The 18,719-nt window shown below is 49.1% G+C and overlaps 1 protein-coding gene across 1 annotated transcript; it reads right to left on the bottom strand.

Moving 5' to 3' along the window:
• Nucleotides 1-5,278: 5,278 nt before the first annotated feature.
• UMOD (uromodulin) lies at nucleotides 5,279-17,996 on the bottom strand (the record flags this gene model as incomplete). The annotated part of the gene is made up of 10 exons (XM_082670803.1): nucleotides 5,279-5,340; nucleotides 6,376-6,417; nucleotides 7,384-7,465; nucleotides 8,056-8,218; nucleotides 10,745-10,990; nucleotides 13,312-13,460; nucleotides 14,411-14,619; nucleotides 15,754-15,861; nucleotides 15,958-16,734; nucleotides 17,903-17,996. 10 exons carry the CDS (start codon nucleotides 17,994-17,996, stop codon nucleotides 5,279-5,281), a joined length of 1,932 nt encoding a protein of 643 aa, XP_082526929.1.
• Nucleotides 17,997-18,719: the final 723 nt, after the last annotated feature.

Raw genomic sequence — 18,719 nt, 5'->3', positions numbered from 1 at the left:
GCATGCCACAACAAAGGAGCCCATGAGACGCAACTAAGGAGCCCACCTGCTGCAACTAAGACCCAGTGCAACCAAATAAATAAATATTAAAAAAAAAAATCCCAAGTAGAGGCCTGTCTTCTCGGTGGGGTGTCCAGGGACAAGGGTGAGGGGCACCTTTAGCCCTGGAGCAGCCAGCAGGTGCCTGGAGTCATGGCTGAACTGGACATAGAGTGATATCTGGAGCCCTTGACAAGGGCCAGGGTGCAAACTCCTTGCTGGGTTCTGAAAGCTTCCAGAAACAAACAGCCCTAGCAATTCCAGGGAGTCAAGGGTTGGGGGAGGCCCCCAGGATCAGGAGAAAGACTGCTGGGGCTTGAAGCAGGACTTACCTGGAAGTGAGAACACAGAGAGTTCCTCCTCCTTCTCTGGCCATGGGAACGCAAGCCTGCTGTGGACCTTCCTTTTATTGCAGTTTCCCACCCATGTGGCTCTCCACGATTGGTACAGAGGTGTGACTGTAGTTAGCCTACCAGGCATACACTGGGCTGGTTGGGTGCAGGTAAGATAAACAATTTACCACAAAGGATGGTGAAGGAAGGCTCCTTTGTTCTCCCCCCATCCCCCCAGCAGTCCCTCCTTCATGCAAATGCTTCTCTATAAACAGGAGCAGCACGTACTGAAGGCTGAACACACTGGGCACCGCCGAGTGCTTTGCACCCATTACTTCTCACATTTAATCCTCACGATAAACCAATGAAGCTGGTACCATATTTATCACCAGAAACCAAATGCTAATCAAAAGGAAGGATTTGGATATTAAAGGATTAACATCCAAAGGGAAGTGGAGAGAAATCAAACACACACTTGTTTGCTCAAGGGATTTTCAATTGTACCTTGTGTTCCTAGCTAATCACCTTAAAACACTTCTGCTTTTGTCTGGATGCCACTCAGCTTGAAGTCAGTTAGAGCAAGGGAGTAAGTAAGGAAGGGGGGGATGGGTGTTTCTGATTTTTGGCCCATAGAATCTACCCAACTTCAGATGCTCAATGCTGAGGAGTCTGGGAAGGGCCAATCTGGAGATGTGTGAATCGCGGGCTAGCAAAGGATAGCCCATGCCCTCGGACAAAATAAGCATCAGAAGAACCTTTTGGTATGTGGGTTACCCTAGAGATTGGAAGGTAGAAAACTGAGAGGAAGCTGAAGACCTTGGACTTTTAAATTCCAGGCTTGGACCTGGTTTTTGTGGCAAGGTAGATATTACAGAATTAACAAAAGATTCACAGCTTTAGCAGAATAAATAGCCATTGCCTTTTCTGTTACTCTGGGCCTCTTTAAGGAGGCAAGGCTACAGGGTCGGGGAGCATGGGGGTCTTGGCGTTGGTAACACCTTTCAGGAAAACCTCAACATGGACAAGGAAGAGATGGTACAAGCCACCTTCTCTACTCCTAGTGCATTTGGAGAAGAATCCCCTAAATGTGAAACTTATAACAACTACAAATGCTGGATTCAGAAATTCATCTGAGCCCACAAAATAGCCCGCTGATCCATTCATTTTGGCCAGGTACCCACCCTAGTCTCCCCTATGGCCATTCTCAACCTTCTCCATCCTTTTAAACAGTCTTTGCAGCCATCACTACCCACCTACTCTCCCCACTTCCTCCATTCTCAGCAGGTGTCTTGCATTCTACCTCAAGAAAATTTAAGTCATCACACTTGACCTCACTCAACTTTGTGTTTCCTTCCCCTAGAAACATATAAATATCTACCCCCATTTTCCAGTCCCTCCCCAACTTCTGATAAGGTGATCTTTCTTCTTTTCAAAGTCAGTTCCTCCATCCCTCTCTTACTTCTCCATTTCAATCTGAGGCATATGGCTAAGGTTGCCCTGCTAAGGTCACCTCTTAAGCAAGTCCACTGGGCATTTTTTCTGGCCCCTTGTCAATGGATTTTTCGCTGCTTTCTTCAGGCGCTCTGTATTTCCTTGACTCCCCTGTGCCATTGTTTTCTTGATTCTCCTCTACCTCTCTGGATACTCGTGCTCTATCATTATCATTATCATTGTCATCATAATTATTCTCTTCCTCCAGCTGTCCTTGAAAATGCTGGTAGGTCCCATTTTTCTTGTCACTCCACGGACTTTCCCTGGGAGGTGTCAAGTTATCTCATGGTTTCAAGTACCATCCACAGGCTGGTGAGTTCCAAATCTCTATCTCCCTCCCTGACCACTCCCTTGAACTTCAGATCCACCTACCCAGATGCTTGCTGGACTTCTCCACTTGGACTGAGATGCTCGAGGCACCGTGAACCTTAGCAGGTCCAAATCCTAACTCATCAATTCCCAGAGATCTCACCCTACTCGTTGTATAACCTATCTTAACCAATGGTACCACTGCTCACCTGGTCACCCGAGCTGGAAATCTGGCTCCTTCCTGTCTCCCTCAGCCTCACGTTTCCAATAATCATCAATCTTTCAAATATTCCTGAACCTGTCCTTCCTCCTCATCCCCACGTCATCAGCCTTAATTCAGGCCACCATCATCTCTTAGGAGGGTGATTTTAACAGCTGCCTAATGGGTCTCCCTGCTTTCGTTCTTGTCCCCTTTGATTCTGTTATCTCCCTGCAGCCAGAGGCCACAGTGTCACCTCTCAGCAATATGCCCTATCCCACACACACTAGGCTTCCTGGGATCTGACCCCTGTTCACAGCTCCCATCTCATGTACAGATTTTCCCCACATGCTCTATGCTCCAGCCTATTTGTGGTTCTCTGAACTCTTCCCCCTCCACACCTTTCCATGCGCTATTCCCTCTGCCTGGATTACTCTGTGCCCAGCCTCCTACTGCTTAGCATTCAGGTTTGCCTCTTCCAGGAAGTCCTCCCTAAATTCCCCAGACTGGCTTGTGCTACTCTTCTGTGCTACTAGGCCTCTCTGGGCTGATTACGGTCACACTCAATTACCCACTAACGTATCTGTCTCCCTCTGAAGGCCCTAAGATCTTTGTGGACTTGGATCCTGTCTTGGCAGTTCTAATCAGCACCTAGTAAGTACTTGTTGGGTAAACAAATGGACAGAAATCATGGTATGTATGCTCAAGACCCTTTCCTGTGTGTAATGCCTCAAACTTATGGTGCCCAAGTCTTACTGAGAGCTTGGTGGAAAGACACAAGTTCCCGCCTCAGGGCCTCTGCACTTGCTGGCCCACTGCCTGTAATGTTCTTCCTCAGATATCTCCCTGGTTCATTTTCTTACTTCTCTCAGTTTCGGCTTATCAGAGAGACCTTCCCCAAGCATCCTATGTAAAATAACACCCTCATTGCCTTATTACCCTCGTTTCCCACCCCCTCCCTTCTGAGTGCTTGTTACCACCTGACATATCACACAGCTATTGTTTACATGTATCCCCCTTTTAAACATAAGCTCCTTACCAGCAAGGGCTCTGTTTTGATCACTGTCAGTTTCCCTGCTGCCTATAAAAGCGTCCGGCCTTGAATTTATGCTCAAAATCTCTGTTGAATATTGAGTTGAATAACTATCTGATAGCAAGCAAAAAAGGAAAGAAAGGGCTTCCCTGGTGGCGCAGTGGTTGAGAGTCCGCCTGCCGATGCAGGGGACACGGGTTCGTGCCCCGGTCCGGGAAGATCCCACATGCCAGAGCGGCTGGGCCCGTGAGTCATGGGCGCTGAGCCTGCACGTCCAGAGCCTGTGTTCCGCAATGGGAGAGGCCACAACAGTGAGAGGCTCGCGTACCGCAAAAAAAAAGAAAGAAAAATAAAGGAAAGGAAAAGGAAAGGAACAGAGGGACAAAAGGATAGATTCTGATGTGCTTTTTCCTCCTGGCTCTTGCCTTTGGCCCTTGTTTTTGTTTTTCTTTATGTTCTCTTGTACCTGAATCAAAGTATAGATGATTCTGCACATGTCTAGCCAGGCCCATCTGACCATGGACGTCCTCCCACGTAAAGCTCTTACATAAAGGCAGCAGGCATGGGGATTCAGTGCGTGTCTGCGTGTGATAAGAGGTTCCTTAACTTGAGATATGCTGTCCCCACAGTCCCCAGTTTGCTGATACACACGTGTGGTTTTCCCTGGGATCAGAGGTTCTAATAATGGGTCAGGGCCTTGATCTCTCCTGAATGCCATGGCTGGGGTCCATCCAGGGAAGCAGCTGGCATCAAGGTGGACGTTTCCCATCGGCATCAGCTTCCTTTGGTCCACTGGTCAAAGAAGTCCAGAGCCCCTTGGGATATCCAGGTCTCCTGGGCAGCCTCTGGCTGTGTGTGCAAGGAGCCTCCTGAAGGCCCCCCTTGCAAAGCATCCCCCCTCAATGGGGTTAGTGGTCCGCCTTCTGCTTCTGCTGCCTAGTCCCTGTAAACAGGTCTACATCTTCTACATTGGGAGGGAGAAGTGCAAAGGATGGAGGGGTCCCGACGACGTGCCAGGTACGTCACCTATAAGGATTGTGAGACTCCAGAAGGCAGGGGCTGTGTCTATCTTATTCACGTCTGTCTTTCCCCAGCACCTAGCACAGTGCCTGGCATATATTAGGTGCTCAAAGAAATTTTTCTGGAAAACTGAATGAACCCTGTGAGGGTATCACTATTATCCCCATTATGCAGAAGCAGCAGCCCCCTGTTATACCCTCCATTTCTGCAGTGCCTGACACACTTATCATTCCTTGTTCAAGTTCTTTTTCCCCTGCCAAACCTTAAGCTCCAGGAGGGCAGGGCTTGTTCTCTGCTGTATCCCCAGCAGCTAGCACAGTGCCTGGCGCATAGTAAGTGATCAGCAAATATTTCTTGACTGACTGACTGAATGGATAGATAGATGGATGAAGCTCAGAGACATTGTGTATTTTATTTAAGCTCACAGAACTAGAGTTGGACCCAGTCTCAGTGACCAGACCATGAAGTCCATGACGGCAGGGATGGAGTCTGGTTCTTCTCATCATAGGATCCGTAGCACCACGGACAGTGCCTACATAGAGCAGGTGCCCAATAAATACTTATTGAGTGAATAAATGACTCACAGACTGAACTTTTCAAAATTATTATTTTGTAACACTATTTAAGGAGATAGGGGCCTCATGTGCAGACATATCACAAGTCCCATTTTGAGAGAAGGCAGCATTTAAAGACACAAGCTGTTTTTTGGTAGCAAGGATTAAAGGGGAGAAAACAGGAGCAGAGTGACTGAAATGTGGCCTCCTTTCTCTGTGAGTAGAGTGCTAGCCTGCATCGCCTCACCAGTCAGTAGGAAGCGAGTTGGTAGCCACAGAGCACAGGGTTTCCAGCCACGGATCACTGAGACATCTGGGTCAAGGTGGCCGACAGAAGCAGAAGCAACCAGACCTTCAGGAGCCCTGAAAGGAAAGTAATTACAGGGCTGCTGCTAGCACTGATGTGCACAGTTTATGTGCAAAACTAACATGAACTGCTTCCTCTAAACTGACCAATAGGAAAGGACACCCTCTCTGGGCTGATCAGTTAGAAAAAGGAAGCTTTCTCTTTATCTGTCCTGAAAACCAATTAGAAAAAGGTGCCCTCCCAGGTGGGCCAATCTGAAAAGGGCAGGCTTTCCGCAGGCACTAGCCTTGGTATCCCCTCAAAAGGGCACTTACTCAACCTTGGTGCCCTTGAGGGATATTCGCAAAGGGTAAGCCTCTTGGGGATACCTTGACTCTCCAGCTCTGAGCTCACTGATACTGGGATGAACTAGCTCAGGTCAAATACTAGGTTGGTGTAACAACCTGCTCGGATCTAGGTGCCAGGAGCCAAGCAGGACACGAGTTACACGGATTCACTTTTCGTCCAGATTTTCAGTCAATTCAGTGGCCATAAAAATCAAGGGCCGTGAAAATGCTACCGGTCCCCGGCCTTTGTGGTCAGAGGAGCAGAGAAGCAGAAAAACAGCGTTTCTTGTTTTTCTGCTGTGTTCATCCCGGCACTAAGCATCCTGAAAAAGGTGTCAGAGATGAGCCTTGAAGCTTCAGGAAGTGCCCAAGGTTCAGATCTAGAGTGTGTGCTTGTTCACTGTGTACAGGTGTGTAACAAGCGAGTATGTGTCTGTATATACAGATATGCACACATGCAGCTACAGCTGTCACGCACCTCTGTGTGTGAATGTGAATATGTGCACGTGACCTCGTGTGTGTGTGAACGTCTGGGTGACTTCTGTTCTTGTGCACCTGTCTGTGCGTGCCTGCGTCCATGCACACTGTTGTGGGACAGCATGGCTATGTGTGCAGCCCCAGGTCCAAGACTTTCCGTAAGTGCCCTCACCTCTTCAGAGCTCAGCTCGAGCAGGCCAGGTACTCCAGCATACCCTGGGCCCACAGATAAAAGCCCCAGAGGAAGGTTCTGGTGCAAGTCCCTGTGCAAAGAGGACCTGAACTTACCCGAGCTACTGGGAGCAGCCCTTGAGACTGTGGCCTGGCTCCCTGTGGGAGGAAACAGAAGGATCAGTGCATGGGGAAGCCTGGGTAAAGTCCCTTCCATCTGCTCTTCCTTCCAGCTAGAGTGGTCTTTTTGAAACCCCAATCTGATCATGTCACTCCCCTGCTTTGGACCCCTCAGGGGCTGCCAGCTACTTTCAAGAGAAAGGCCCAAAACCTTAGCAAGAACCACATGTCTATTATATTTCAATTAAAAGGAGGGGGAGGGGGAGGAGGGGGGAGGGGGAGGAGGGGGGAGGGGGGGAGGGGGAGGAGGGGGGAGGGGGAGGGGGAGGGGAGGGGGAGGAGGAGGAGAAGAAAGAGAAGAAGTACTTTAAGGACTCACATGGTTTGGTCCCCAACCTGCATCAGCTCACCCTCCTCCTTCCAGCCTGCCTGGCTTTATCCCAGTTACTCTAGCACGGTAGGCTCCCTCCTGCCACAGGCCCTTTGCCCATGCTCTACTCTCTCCCTGGGATTCCTCCCTCTCCTCTGCTTCTCCTGACCCCTCTTAGTTAATCCCTTCTCAATTTCCAAACCTCAGCTCCATTCTTCCCCAACCCTCCTCACTAGGTCTGCTCCCCCTGCCGTAAGAGCTCAGAGTTCCTGATCCATTTTCGTGACTGCACTTATCGCAACTGCAGAGATACATGATTATTTGAATGATGTCTCCCCTCCTGGTCCGTAAGTGCCACATGAGCCAGCCTCGTACCTGTTGCTGCTCATCCTGAGACCCTAGCCACTAGCACAAGGCCTGGCACAAGGCAGGCATGAGAAGCCAGCTGTGCAATGAATGAATGAATGAGAACCGGCAAGAGGAAGGCAGCTTATAGTCTACCTTGCCTCGCAGGGATTTACTTGCTCCAGTTCTTCAGACCCCAGTAAGACCCCAAGTGCCAGGTTCTGTCACCCCTCCTCACCTCCAGAGAACATTTCTTGCCAGGAATGTGGGGAAGGGAAGGGCCCTCTTACCTTTCCGTGTGATGGGACCCAAGTTTAGGACACGGGTTTGGTCTATGAAGCCCCCCCTGCGGAATCTGGTCTCGGAGCAGGTCTGCAGGGAGAGGGTGACAAAGAAACCTTTCCACAAGGGAGACTGCATGTGGCCCTGCCAGGGGGAGTGGGCCACACCCTTCACAGGAGCAACCTCCTGCCTCAGGCCGGGACTTGAGGATGGTAGAGGCAGGGGTTGTTAGGGGATCGGTATACGTGGGCTCATGTCCCAGCTCTCCCATATGTTAGATGTATGATCTTAGGAAAGTCACTGAGCCTCTGCGCCTCTCTCCCCATATAGAAAAAGGGACTGGTAAAATACCTCCTTCCCAGAGCCGCTGTGAAGTATTAAAAAGTTTACACACATAAGTCGCACTCAGTGCTTAAAAATGTCAGTTTCTGTTATTAGAACACAAGCTTGCAGGTAAGCCAGAGGTCCTGTTGCACTGCCCTGACCCCACCTGACTTCCCCACAGCCTAGGTCTCCTGCCCGGCTACAGCAGCCTCATCTTATTGCTCTGTCTACCCCTGTACTAAAACAGAAACATGTCTATATGTTTTCTTTGAACCTGTGGCCAAATGTCTTCGGTTATGGGAGCTGGGCGTGGCGGAGGACGTGGCGAGCAGGCTGAGGGAGGGGAGGTGACTCACAGGTTTGCACTTTTCATTCACGGTGTCGCAGAGGTACACTTCACAGTGCAGGTAGACCAGGTCATAGTTTCCAGCAAAACGGAACATCTGGACAGAAAAGCGCCCCTGAGGGGACTCCCCATTCTCCTCCACTTGGATGGTTGAGTCCTCCGTGGGTGGACATCTGGGAAGTTTACATCATATAACATGGTTGGTTAAGCAAACACTCTGGGGCCAGACTTCCTGGATTTAAATCTCACTCCACCACTTATTAGCTGTGTGACCGTGGGCCATTTACTTAACCTTTCTGAGCTTGTTTCCCTATCTACGTAGGAGGAATAATAATTGTAGCCCACACCATAAGATAGTTGCAAGGATTAAATGAGTTAAAATTACAAAGTACTTATTACAGCATGTGACGTACAATAGGTGATACATATATATGATTCTAAAGTAAAAATGTCATCGGTACAGAGCTGCAACCATCCTAAAGTCAGCACTTCCTGATTTCCCAGGAAATGGCATGCAGGAATCATTACCTACCATTTATTGGCTGTTCACTGGTGCCTGGTGTTAATTTTAACAGTGGAAACGTCTGAGCACTGAGGGCCACTGACCAAATGGGAGTGTGTGTGCTCATCTACACACATACACAACGCACCCGAACACATGGATAGAAACTCAAAACCGCACGTTCGGAGACTCCCACGGGTGCTGGGCTGGAGCAGTACTCTCGGCAGGCAGATCAGGTACCCTGTCTGCCCTTTCACATGATCTGCTCAAAATGGATTTAGAAAAGGGGCTGAAGGATGATTGCATAGGAGAAGCGAGAAAGGAACTTCTGGGGGTGGTGTTCACTCTGCTCTGTGTCCCCTACAATTCAGATCCGACTTCGCTTGGCAAAATAAAAGCCCTGAGGTTAAGGGGACCCACCTCATGAAAGGCAGAGAGAGTGGCACCCAGCACTGCCCTCGGCAGCCCCAGGCACCCAACCCAAGCAAGGCACCTACGTGTCTCCTCTAGCTGCCCATGGTCTCCCCAACTTGTCTCCTCTTTACACACCCCGTGATATTCTGAGCCTCTCACAGACTGGCGGTCCTCAGCCCAGCTCCCACCCATGCCACGGCAGAAACACAGGGCCACAGCCAGCATTTCTTCATGCTTCTTTTTCAAAACTTTCCAAGCTTCCCACAATGTACATGCTCTACCTTTATACTCAGACAAAAAAAAAAAAGCTTAAAAAATCCCTGCATGGTAGGTTTTATTTATGCCTATTTCACATATGAGAACATGAATATCCAGAGAGATGAGCTGACTTGTGTCTCAAACTAAGAAATAGCAAAATCAAGATATGAACCCCAAGTGTCCATGATGCCCCAATCGAGGTCATGCCAGCATTTTCCAAATTTCAGTTCTTTTTTTGCCTTATCCAGAAACCGTCTCCATGAATGCTTTCCTGTTTCCCAATATCTGTATTATTATTTTACATTATTATAGTATTATTACTATTTTTCTTTAAATCTACACACCGTTTTACTGAAATACATCTATTTTTTAGAAGATCACAACCACAAATAGCAAACCAGTATTCGTTGCCATATATAAAACGTGACCATACTAATAAATATAAAGTAAAACAGTGCTATTACATTTTACTTAGACACTGTTGACTGGAAAAGGCCCCAAACAGACTTCTACTCTCCTTTCTTTTCGTTGCAAAGGGAGATTAGCAAATAACAGAAGTGTGAGCCTCAGATGAGCACCCGGCTGAGACTTCCCCCCTTGATTTGACCATGCAGATTCTAAGAGAACTGAAACAGAAATAGGTCAGGGTCTCCTGGGAGTGCTCTCTCTGATTGTTCTATTAAAATGGCAAATGCCCTCCCCTTTTCCTGCTTAGGTTTTTTTTTCCATAGCCCCTTCATCATTAATCTGCCATGGATGTCACTTTTGTTTAATTGTTGGTCTCCCTGCTTAGAATATCAGCTATATGGGGGCAGAGATTTTTGTCCCTTGTATTCACTGTTATTCACACAGCCTGGCACACGTAAACTTCCAAAAATATCTGTTCAATTTATGAATGAAACTATGAGCTACTTTCTCACAGTGTGGTTCATGGTTCTCTAATGCACTTGAGCCAAAAGCAGTCCATCTGTGTCCTGCCTGTTTCAGTTGGCCCTTGGCTAACCGTACCTTCACTGCACTCCTCCCAGCCAAGTGCCAGCCTGCTCCTGCCTGGGGCCTGCCTCTCCATCAGGTTTCTCATCCTTTTCTGAGTCCTGGACCCCCTCCACCATCTGGTGAAGCCCATGCTTCCCTCCTCAAAAATAATGCCTTAAATGCATAAACTAAATTAAATAAGATTATAAAGAAAACCAATTAAACATAGCTCTTAAAATATTAAAACTTTTGATACATGCATTATATATTTACATATCTATTATATAAATGTATATATATTTACAAGTGCATGGATTTGATATTACATCAAATAATATCTAGTAGAAGTTCTAATACTATAGTAACTAAAAAGCATGATGTGTGCAAATGTTTTCATATGTCCTGCTAATATTTCTGTGGTTTCTTGCCTATATCATAAGGAATGGCAATGCTAAACTTCAGCTAGAGGTGAATGAATATAAAAATGTACTTTGTACCCATCCAAGTCCAAAGACCCTCCCTGCTCCCAAATTCCATCCATGGGCCTTACCTGTCCTGGATGATGAAGTACTTCAAGGGGTCTGTGGCATTGCTGCTGGGTGTGGCATAGCAGTTGGTCATCAGCAGTGCAAACCGGGACAAGTCGCCCCCATCCAGCATGGTGCCCACATAGAGAAACGCCTCGGTGGACAGGGTCACGGAGGAGCCTTGGTAGGGCTGCACGTAGGCAGGGCTCTGGAAGAGCGCCATCCACACGGTGAACATTCCGGTCCCACCCATGCTGATGTTTAGGGCGCTGCGGGAGGAGAGGGGCTGGTGAGAGAACCAGAGCTGAGAACAACAACAGACAGGTCATCCCTTCTGGTCTGCATTCCTAAGCAGGTCCTGCCAGTTACTTGCATTTTTATCCAGCAATAGGACTGGAACCCACCAACCATTGCTCTGTAAACTACACACAGGTCACTTAGGGATCTTGGTGAAATGCAGGTTCTGGTTCTGTAGGTTTGGGGTGGGGCTCAGGGTTCTGCTTTTCTAACGAGCTCCCGGGTGATGCTGCCGCTTCTGATCCATAGACCGTATTTTCTGTAACATGTCCACCCCCTCAGGTGTGGCCCCTGCGTTCAAGAAGGGCCGCGAGCACTTTCTCTAGGGAATCACCGAGATTCCGTTTTTGGTCTTAATCCAGAACAGTTTAAAAAGATGGGCTATGAGTCCTACAGGCCTTAGTCAGAGTTCTGGCTCCACCTACAGCAGAAGATTGGGGGTTGTAAAATGGGTTATTTTAAATCACATTAAAAACAGCCACACTGACGTAGACTCCATGGGATTATCCTACAAAGGACACTGAAAGACTGATGCCCGAGGAAATGGGGTACATGAGGAATAGTCATGTGGAAGTCCATTTCAGAGGTGAGAATGGGGTTATTGGTTTGGACTTGGTTAGACTGGAATGAGATTTCTAGCTCAAGCCAGAGAGAGATCTGCATACAGATGTGTTGTTCCCTGCAACCTACCAGGCCTGGGACATGGCCACGTTGCTCCAGGGCACTGCTTGGCCAGGTGATACTCCACACAAAGGCAGACAATGAGTAACTGTCTTCCTTCAAGTCAGCCAAGCACCCTCATCAGTGCCCAGTGTCCTTCCCCAAGTCTGGTTGGCCCAGGGAACATGTGACCGTGGGCAAGCTTCAAAGAAAAGGTCATGGTAGAGTGGGGACTCTATGCCTGACGGCCTGGGTTTGAATCCCAGCTCTGTCATTTACTAGCCTCTACAACTTTGGACAATTTACTAAACCTTCTTTGACCTTCAATTTCCATATCTGTATAATGGGAATAATAATAATACTTACACCTCCTGGGGTGCGCTAAGCTTTCAATGAGATGTTCCATGGAACGCACTTAGCACAATGCCTGACATATGGTCAGCTCTCAGTAAACACTTGTTATTATTACAACTATTATTTTTTTTCCAGTATCAGCTTCATTGGCTTGTGATTCATCCTATTCAGAGATTTTCAAGTTTATTCAGCAACAGGATCCTTTTATTTTTTTAAATAATAAAACTAATAAAGATGTGGTACATATATATACAAAGGAATACTACTCAGCTATGAAAAAGGATGAAATAATGCCATTTGCAGCAATATGGATGCAACTAGAGATTATCATACTAAGTGAAGTAAGTCAGAAGGAGAAAGACAAATACCATATGATATCACTTATATGTGGAATCTAAAATATGACACAAATGAACCTATCTATGAAACAGAAACAGACTCACGGACATAGAGAACAGACTTGTGGTTGCCAAGACTCACGGACATAGAGAACAGACTTGTGAGGGGGTTGGGGAGGGATGGAGTGGGAGGTTGGGGTTAGCAGATGTAAGCTTTATATACAGAATGGATAAACAACAAGGTCCTACTGTAGAGCACAGGGAACTGTATTCAATATCCTATGATAAACCATAATGGACACAACATTGTAAATCAACTATACTTCAATTTAAAAAATAGGAAAAAAATAAAACCTCATGTGGCCCTCAACGTGGGTGGAAGTTTTCTGGTTCCCACCCCTAAATCACCTCGTTAAAGACCCTCACACTCCAAGAAGCATAAATTGTAAACCCCTCTTTATTCAAACTCCTTCCATTTACAGAGAAAGAAACTGAGGTCCAGATATGGGGTACAGTTTGCCCAGTCCCATAGCAGGTCTGAACTGAGACCTCTCCCTCCTTTCCTCTGGTCCAACCACCCTACCCCTCTGATAAGCCAGGGACCCTAACATCGGTTTCACCTCTGCAGAGCACTTTTGTGCTTCTAAGAAAGACAGTCGAGCATTGCCAAACCCATTTCACATATGAGAAGACTGACACTCGGAGTGGGCCATCAACTTCCCAAAGCCATCTGTGGGATGGAGCCAGGATTTGAAAGCAGCCCCCAGACTTCCTAGCTGGGCTCCTTAGGGGCTCCTTATGGAGTCCAACACTACCTCCCAGCCACCTCCCTCCACCCAGCTTCTTATGGGCGGCAGTTGACAGGGAAGCTAAGGGCCTGGTGCCTAAGGGGTTGTGGGGTGGAGCCGGCCAGGGACGTTGGGGACCCTCTCTGGCCGCACCTGACCATTGGCTGCAGGGAGGTCTTCAGGCTGACTTTCATGTCCAGGGGATAGGAGCACGCAAAGTTGATTTTGATGTTGCGGTCACGGATGATGAGCTCATCTGCCAGGTAGAGAGTGTTGCTGTATGTGGCATGAGTTTCATTCCTCTGTGTTAGGGTGGGGAGGTGGGGGGAGGGAGGGTGGGAAAAGGGGCATAGAATCTGAGTAAGATTCAAAGCCAAAGGTGTTGAAACTGCCCTCCCAGTTTCCGTGAGCACGACTCATGTGCTAGCCCCCTTCCCTCACCCCAGCTAAACTCTCATATTGCATCATTGCACTGACCATGCAATGACCCTAAGAGGCAAGGCAAGCACCTCCCTGCCTCTTGAAAGGAGACAGAAGTTCATGGGAACTGCGTGACTTGCCCCTGGTCCGGGGGCTCTAACAAGCCTGGACTCTTCCCATCACCCCATGCTTCCTCTCGCAAACACTACAAAGACTGAAAACCACGTACCGAGTCATCATTAATGGTGGAACTTCAAAAAACCATATCTGGCAAATGACAATTTTTTCCTTGTTTCTTTTGTCCTCTTTCTTTTTCTTTTGGGGGATGAGGGAGATGGGAGGAAGCAGAGCCCACTCACACAAGTGTTTACCTCTGGGTCCCTTTGGAGGAGGCTTCTATAGCTGAGGTCCTGGGTCTACAAACATCAGTGATGCAGACCCTGCCTCCCAGGATGGCCAGAGACAAACAGATCTGCTTCTGAACTCAGCGCTGATACCTACTGGCTTAGAACAGTCATTGCACTGTCTGGGCCTCACCTTTCCCATCTGTAAAATGGGGAACTATCACTATGGATCATCCTCTTATTTGCAGCTAACATTTACCGAGCACTTATTATGTGCCAGTCACCGTCCTAATCATTTCACACACATTAACTCCTTTAACCCTCTTAACCCTATGCAGAAGGTACTATTATTACTCCATGTTACAGCTGAGGAAGCTGAGGCACAGCTAGGTTAACTAAGTCACCCAAACTCACACAGCTAGCAAGTGGTAGGGCTAGGCTTGAACCAGGCAGTGCTCTGACCCTGTCCCACATTGGCCAGAACGTACCGTCATCACCGTCCCACAGGGCCCATCCCTGGCTGGGGTCACCACGGACATCCAGTCCCGGTCGCCCCTCTCAGGGAAGCCCGAGCACTGGCTGTCCCGCAGGTACATGAAGACCTTCTCAAAGCCCAGGCTCTGGACCTGGCACTTGCCCAGGGACAGCTTAATGTCATTGACCCCACATTCCAGCCTGCGCTCCAGGAGGGAGAGATCTGAAATGATTGAGAAGGCAGGATTGGAGGGAGGTCTGGGATCACAATTCAGGGTACGGCACATCCCCAGGGCCCAGGCCCAGCTAGCCAGGTTGGCCACCAGCTGGGGGTACTCAGACTCGCTTCGGTCTGCCGCTGTGGTCTCCCTTCTGAGAGACATGGAGACATGAGACTGGATTCCCAGCTCACTGGATGGATCCACGCGACCAACCACCAGACCATGTTACCCTAAGAGTAGGTTGTATACAAAGAACAGTATTATCTTTGGGTCGTTCACTGCCCAGGCATTAAATAACATTGAATCCCAGGAAAAGAAAACAAAACAACACAACAAGCAAACAAAAAAAGCTGATAAGTTAACTGCAATTTCTTTCCATCCTTTCTACATCAAGGAGACAGTCCTCAATAGCTGCTAATGTTTTCAGTGCCCTACACTTGGTAATTTTCCTTTGAAACAACAGAGCGCAGACCTCTGGCTAAGTATTTGCAGCACATAACAAAATACGGTTGGACTTTTTAAATTGAAGTATTTACACAGCTGCTGAAATTGAATAACTTTCTTTCATCGTATTCATTTTTACTGTTACCGTCTACGTAGGGTAAGTGTTACTTCCCACAGACAGACACAGCAGTGAACTTCGATGTCCCAAGTTTACTTAAAAGAAGGATGTGACTAAAATCAGGACTGGAATTTGGGAAATACTAGCCTGCTTCAGTCATTATACATATGGGGAAACAGGTTTAGAGATGGCCAGGGCCCAGCTCAGGGTCCTCAGCTGGTCAGTGGAGGGCCGGGCCCAAGAAACTGCAGACTGCGGGCCACGCCTGCATTCTTGTGCTGCAGGAATATGGTTCAGGTAGCCTCGGGCCAACCGGTGGCAGCCACCTGCGTATCCACTGTGGTGCAGGGGGCCTCAGAAAGAAGGCTGGGGGTGAGGTTGTTGCCCAAGCTCTGGGAGCCCAGAGAGCTTCTTGCTGGATTAAATGGATGTTACCGGACCGGCTTTCCACTCAGATTGGGTAATAAGCATTCCCTGGATCATCCCCACAGGCCCCCAGTTCCCACACAGGAATGTGTCCCTCCCCTGGTCGCTGACATTTCTCAGCACCTCCCCTCCTCCCCGCTGGCCTCACCAGTGATGCTGAGGTCCTGTTTGCACTGGCAGTGCCATCTGCCATTATCCGATTTGCAGTCCTCGTCTACACTGCACTCCTCACACGTCCCCTCCACGGAAGCGGGGTCTGCAGGGTTATAGACAGACAATCAACAAAGATGCGCTCCAGTCCCTCGGGGCGCCCACGCGGCCCGGTGGCGGTGGCAGGGAGTCACCCACTCACCTGTGCAGTAAGCCAGATGGCACTCGGGGGGCGCCGTCAGGTTGTAGACATAGTAGCCGCCGGCACAGGCCTTCACCTGGACGAGCGTGTCCCACAGGCAGCAGTGGCCGCTCCAGTGCGCGCAGGCCCTGCGGCTCACGATGCCCTCGCTGCTCGACGGGTGCGTGCCATTGAGCCACATGGGGGCGGCCGTGTTGCAGCGCAGGACGGGCACGCAGGTCTCGGCCAGGCGCACGCCGCCCTGGCCCACGAAGCGGTACCAGCCGGCCACGTCGGAGTCACAGGCGTAGCCCGCACCGTACTGGGCGCTGCGCCAGTACTCGTCCAGGATACGGTGGGCCTGGCACGGGTCGGCGCACACGAGCGTGTCGCCCTCGTGCACGCAGTCCAGGCCAGGCCCGCAGGAGCCCGGGGAGCACTCACAGTGCCTCCCGTCCCCCCAGTAGCCCGCGGGGCACACGCACGAGTAGTTGCCCTCGTTGTTGACGCAGGAGGCCAGGGTGTGGCAGTGGCTGAGCCCTGGCTCTGCACACTCATCCACGTCCGTGCAGCCGAGCTCGGAGCTCAGGCGGAAGCCTTCGGGGCAGACGCACGTGTAGGAACCTGGGGTGTTCACGCAGCTGCTGGGGGCGGAGCAGTTGTGTGTCCCAGGAGTGGCGCATTCGTCCAGGTCCTCGCACTCGAGGCCATCGCCAGTGAAGCCCGCCTGGCAGGAGCACGTAGTGGCAGCCCCATCCTCCAAGCAGGTGGCATTGCTGTGACATTCAGAGCAGCTTCCTGCGGACAGAAGAAACCAGACTCAGAGTGGAGGCCGCTAGGCCACTGGTCACCCAGAGACTCTTCCCGTGTCCCTTAGGGTACCCACGTTCTTTAAGACTTAGCTCATAGCCGACCACCTTCGAAAGAAACAAACCAAACTCCCCTGATGGTGTCTAAGCATTGCCTTCAAGCTGTGTCTTCTTTTCAAATGTCCACCTTTCCACCTCCAGAGGAATAATGCAGAGTTCTTGACCTTTGGTAGCACTTAGGTGACCCTGTCACCCCTTCCCCGACTTGGTACACTCTATGCCTTTTGCTCAGATCTCCTTCCCTGTTTCCTCTCTCTATCTGGTGGTGGCAGTCACACTTTGTTCCTCTGTGACAATAATAATAAGATCGTATGGAGAAATCCAAACGAACCTTCTGGCCAACGCGATAACAGTAAAGATAGTGAGCTGTTGTTTATTAAGCACCTAGTATATGCCAGACGCTGGGATAGGCACTTTCTATTCATTAGCTCATTGAATCCTCTCCAATGGCCCTGGGGAATGACTTTTGTATTTGCCCTTATTTTAAAGGTGAGGAAACAAGATTCAGAAGTTTTAAGCCACTTGCTCCACTGGTGAGCAGCAGAGTTAGGACACAAACCGAGGTGGCAGGACCATAGAGTGTGTGCTCTTAACCACGACAACACGATGGTATTTACTCTCTGTCCCAAAGTACCCCAGCTGGGGATTGTGGGGTGGTGGCCAGCTCCCTTCTCCAAGGAAAAGCTGGAGCAATGTGCAACCCAATGGAAGGGTCACTTAAGTGTTAAACGGGAGGTATTTGGGAGCCACCTGGGTGTGTTCAAATCTCCTGTGTGGTTGAATATGTTCTTGACCTTCCAGTGAAGTGCCGGGGGCCTTAGTGATGTTCTAGACTTTAGTCTCTCAATATGTGATCCAAGGACCACAGCAGCAGCATTATCTGGGAGCTTGTTAGAATGCAGAGTCTCAGGCCCCACTCTGGACTTACTGAATCAGAATCTGCATTTTAGTAAAATTCCTGGGTGAGTCCTATGTACATTATAGAGTAAGAAATGAATTTAGAATAAAGACTGTGCAGATCCCAAGCATAATAGGAGAGGGATCGAAACCGCCTCTGCTAACATGGGCACTGCTCACTGTACGCACACAGCACTTACTCGCTGCCGAGGTGTCAGAGACTGCAGCTATGACGACCCAAGAGGTCACCACCACTACCATCCACATTAAGGTCGAAGAGAAGAGCCACTTCATCTTTTCTGCTCTTCTCAGCTACTTCTGGTCTGGGGAGACTTTCCCAAAGGCAAGGAAAGGTTGGCCTCTTGGGGTTTCCAACTTGTCCTTGACACCTGAAGTCCTGTGAACAGAGACGGATGGGATAAACACATGATTTAACTTCCAGCCCCACAGTTGGGAGGAGTACTTTGGTTGTGCACTGCGTAAGTCCAGGAGATGCCATTTATGTGAACCACAAAAAGTGTGTATTGCTGTGGCCCTTGCTTTGGCGGGGTTTTCCTCTCTGTGGCTCTACTCTTAACTCCCACTCACATCCCAGCATCAGCTTCCCCAGTTTCAGCGCATTTGGAAGAACCAAATCTCTCATCTGGAGCAGGAACCAGCAAGACGGGGGAGTGTTCTGGACTCACCATCTTACTGGAGGCAGCTTTGGGTCTTAACAGCCAACTCCTGATCCCCTGATGGGAAACTTTGAACTTGCCCAGATACGTTTATTCATTCAACAAACATTTATTGAGTAGTTACTATGTGCCAAACAGGGAACTATGCACCAAGGTGACAGACAAAGTCCCTGACTTCATGCAGCTCACATATTGTAAAGAAGTGGCTTGAGATAAGCAACTTGAGAGGTGATTAACCTTCGTAATGTATTTTAATGTTTCCAGAGTGCTCACTTATTATTTCACCCACCTGGCAAAATAATCTACTATTACCCCAATTTTTACAGCCGCAAACTAGCGT

The sequence above is a fragment of the Grampus griseus genome (genome assembly GCF_964374135.1).
Source record: "Grampus griseus genome assembly, chromosome: 14".
Classification (NCBI taxonomy): Eukaryota; Metazoa; Chordata; class Mammalia; order Artiodactyla; family Delphinidae; genus Grampus; species Grampus griseus.
Note: the sequence above shows the minus strand (reverse complement) of the source record. Positions and strands in the feature narration are given on the sequence as shown.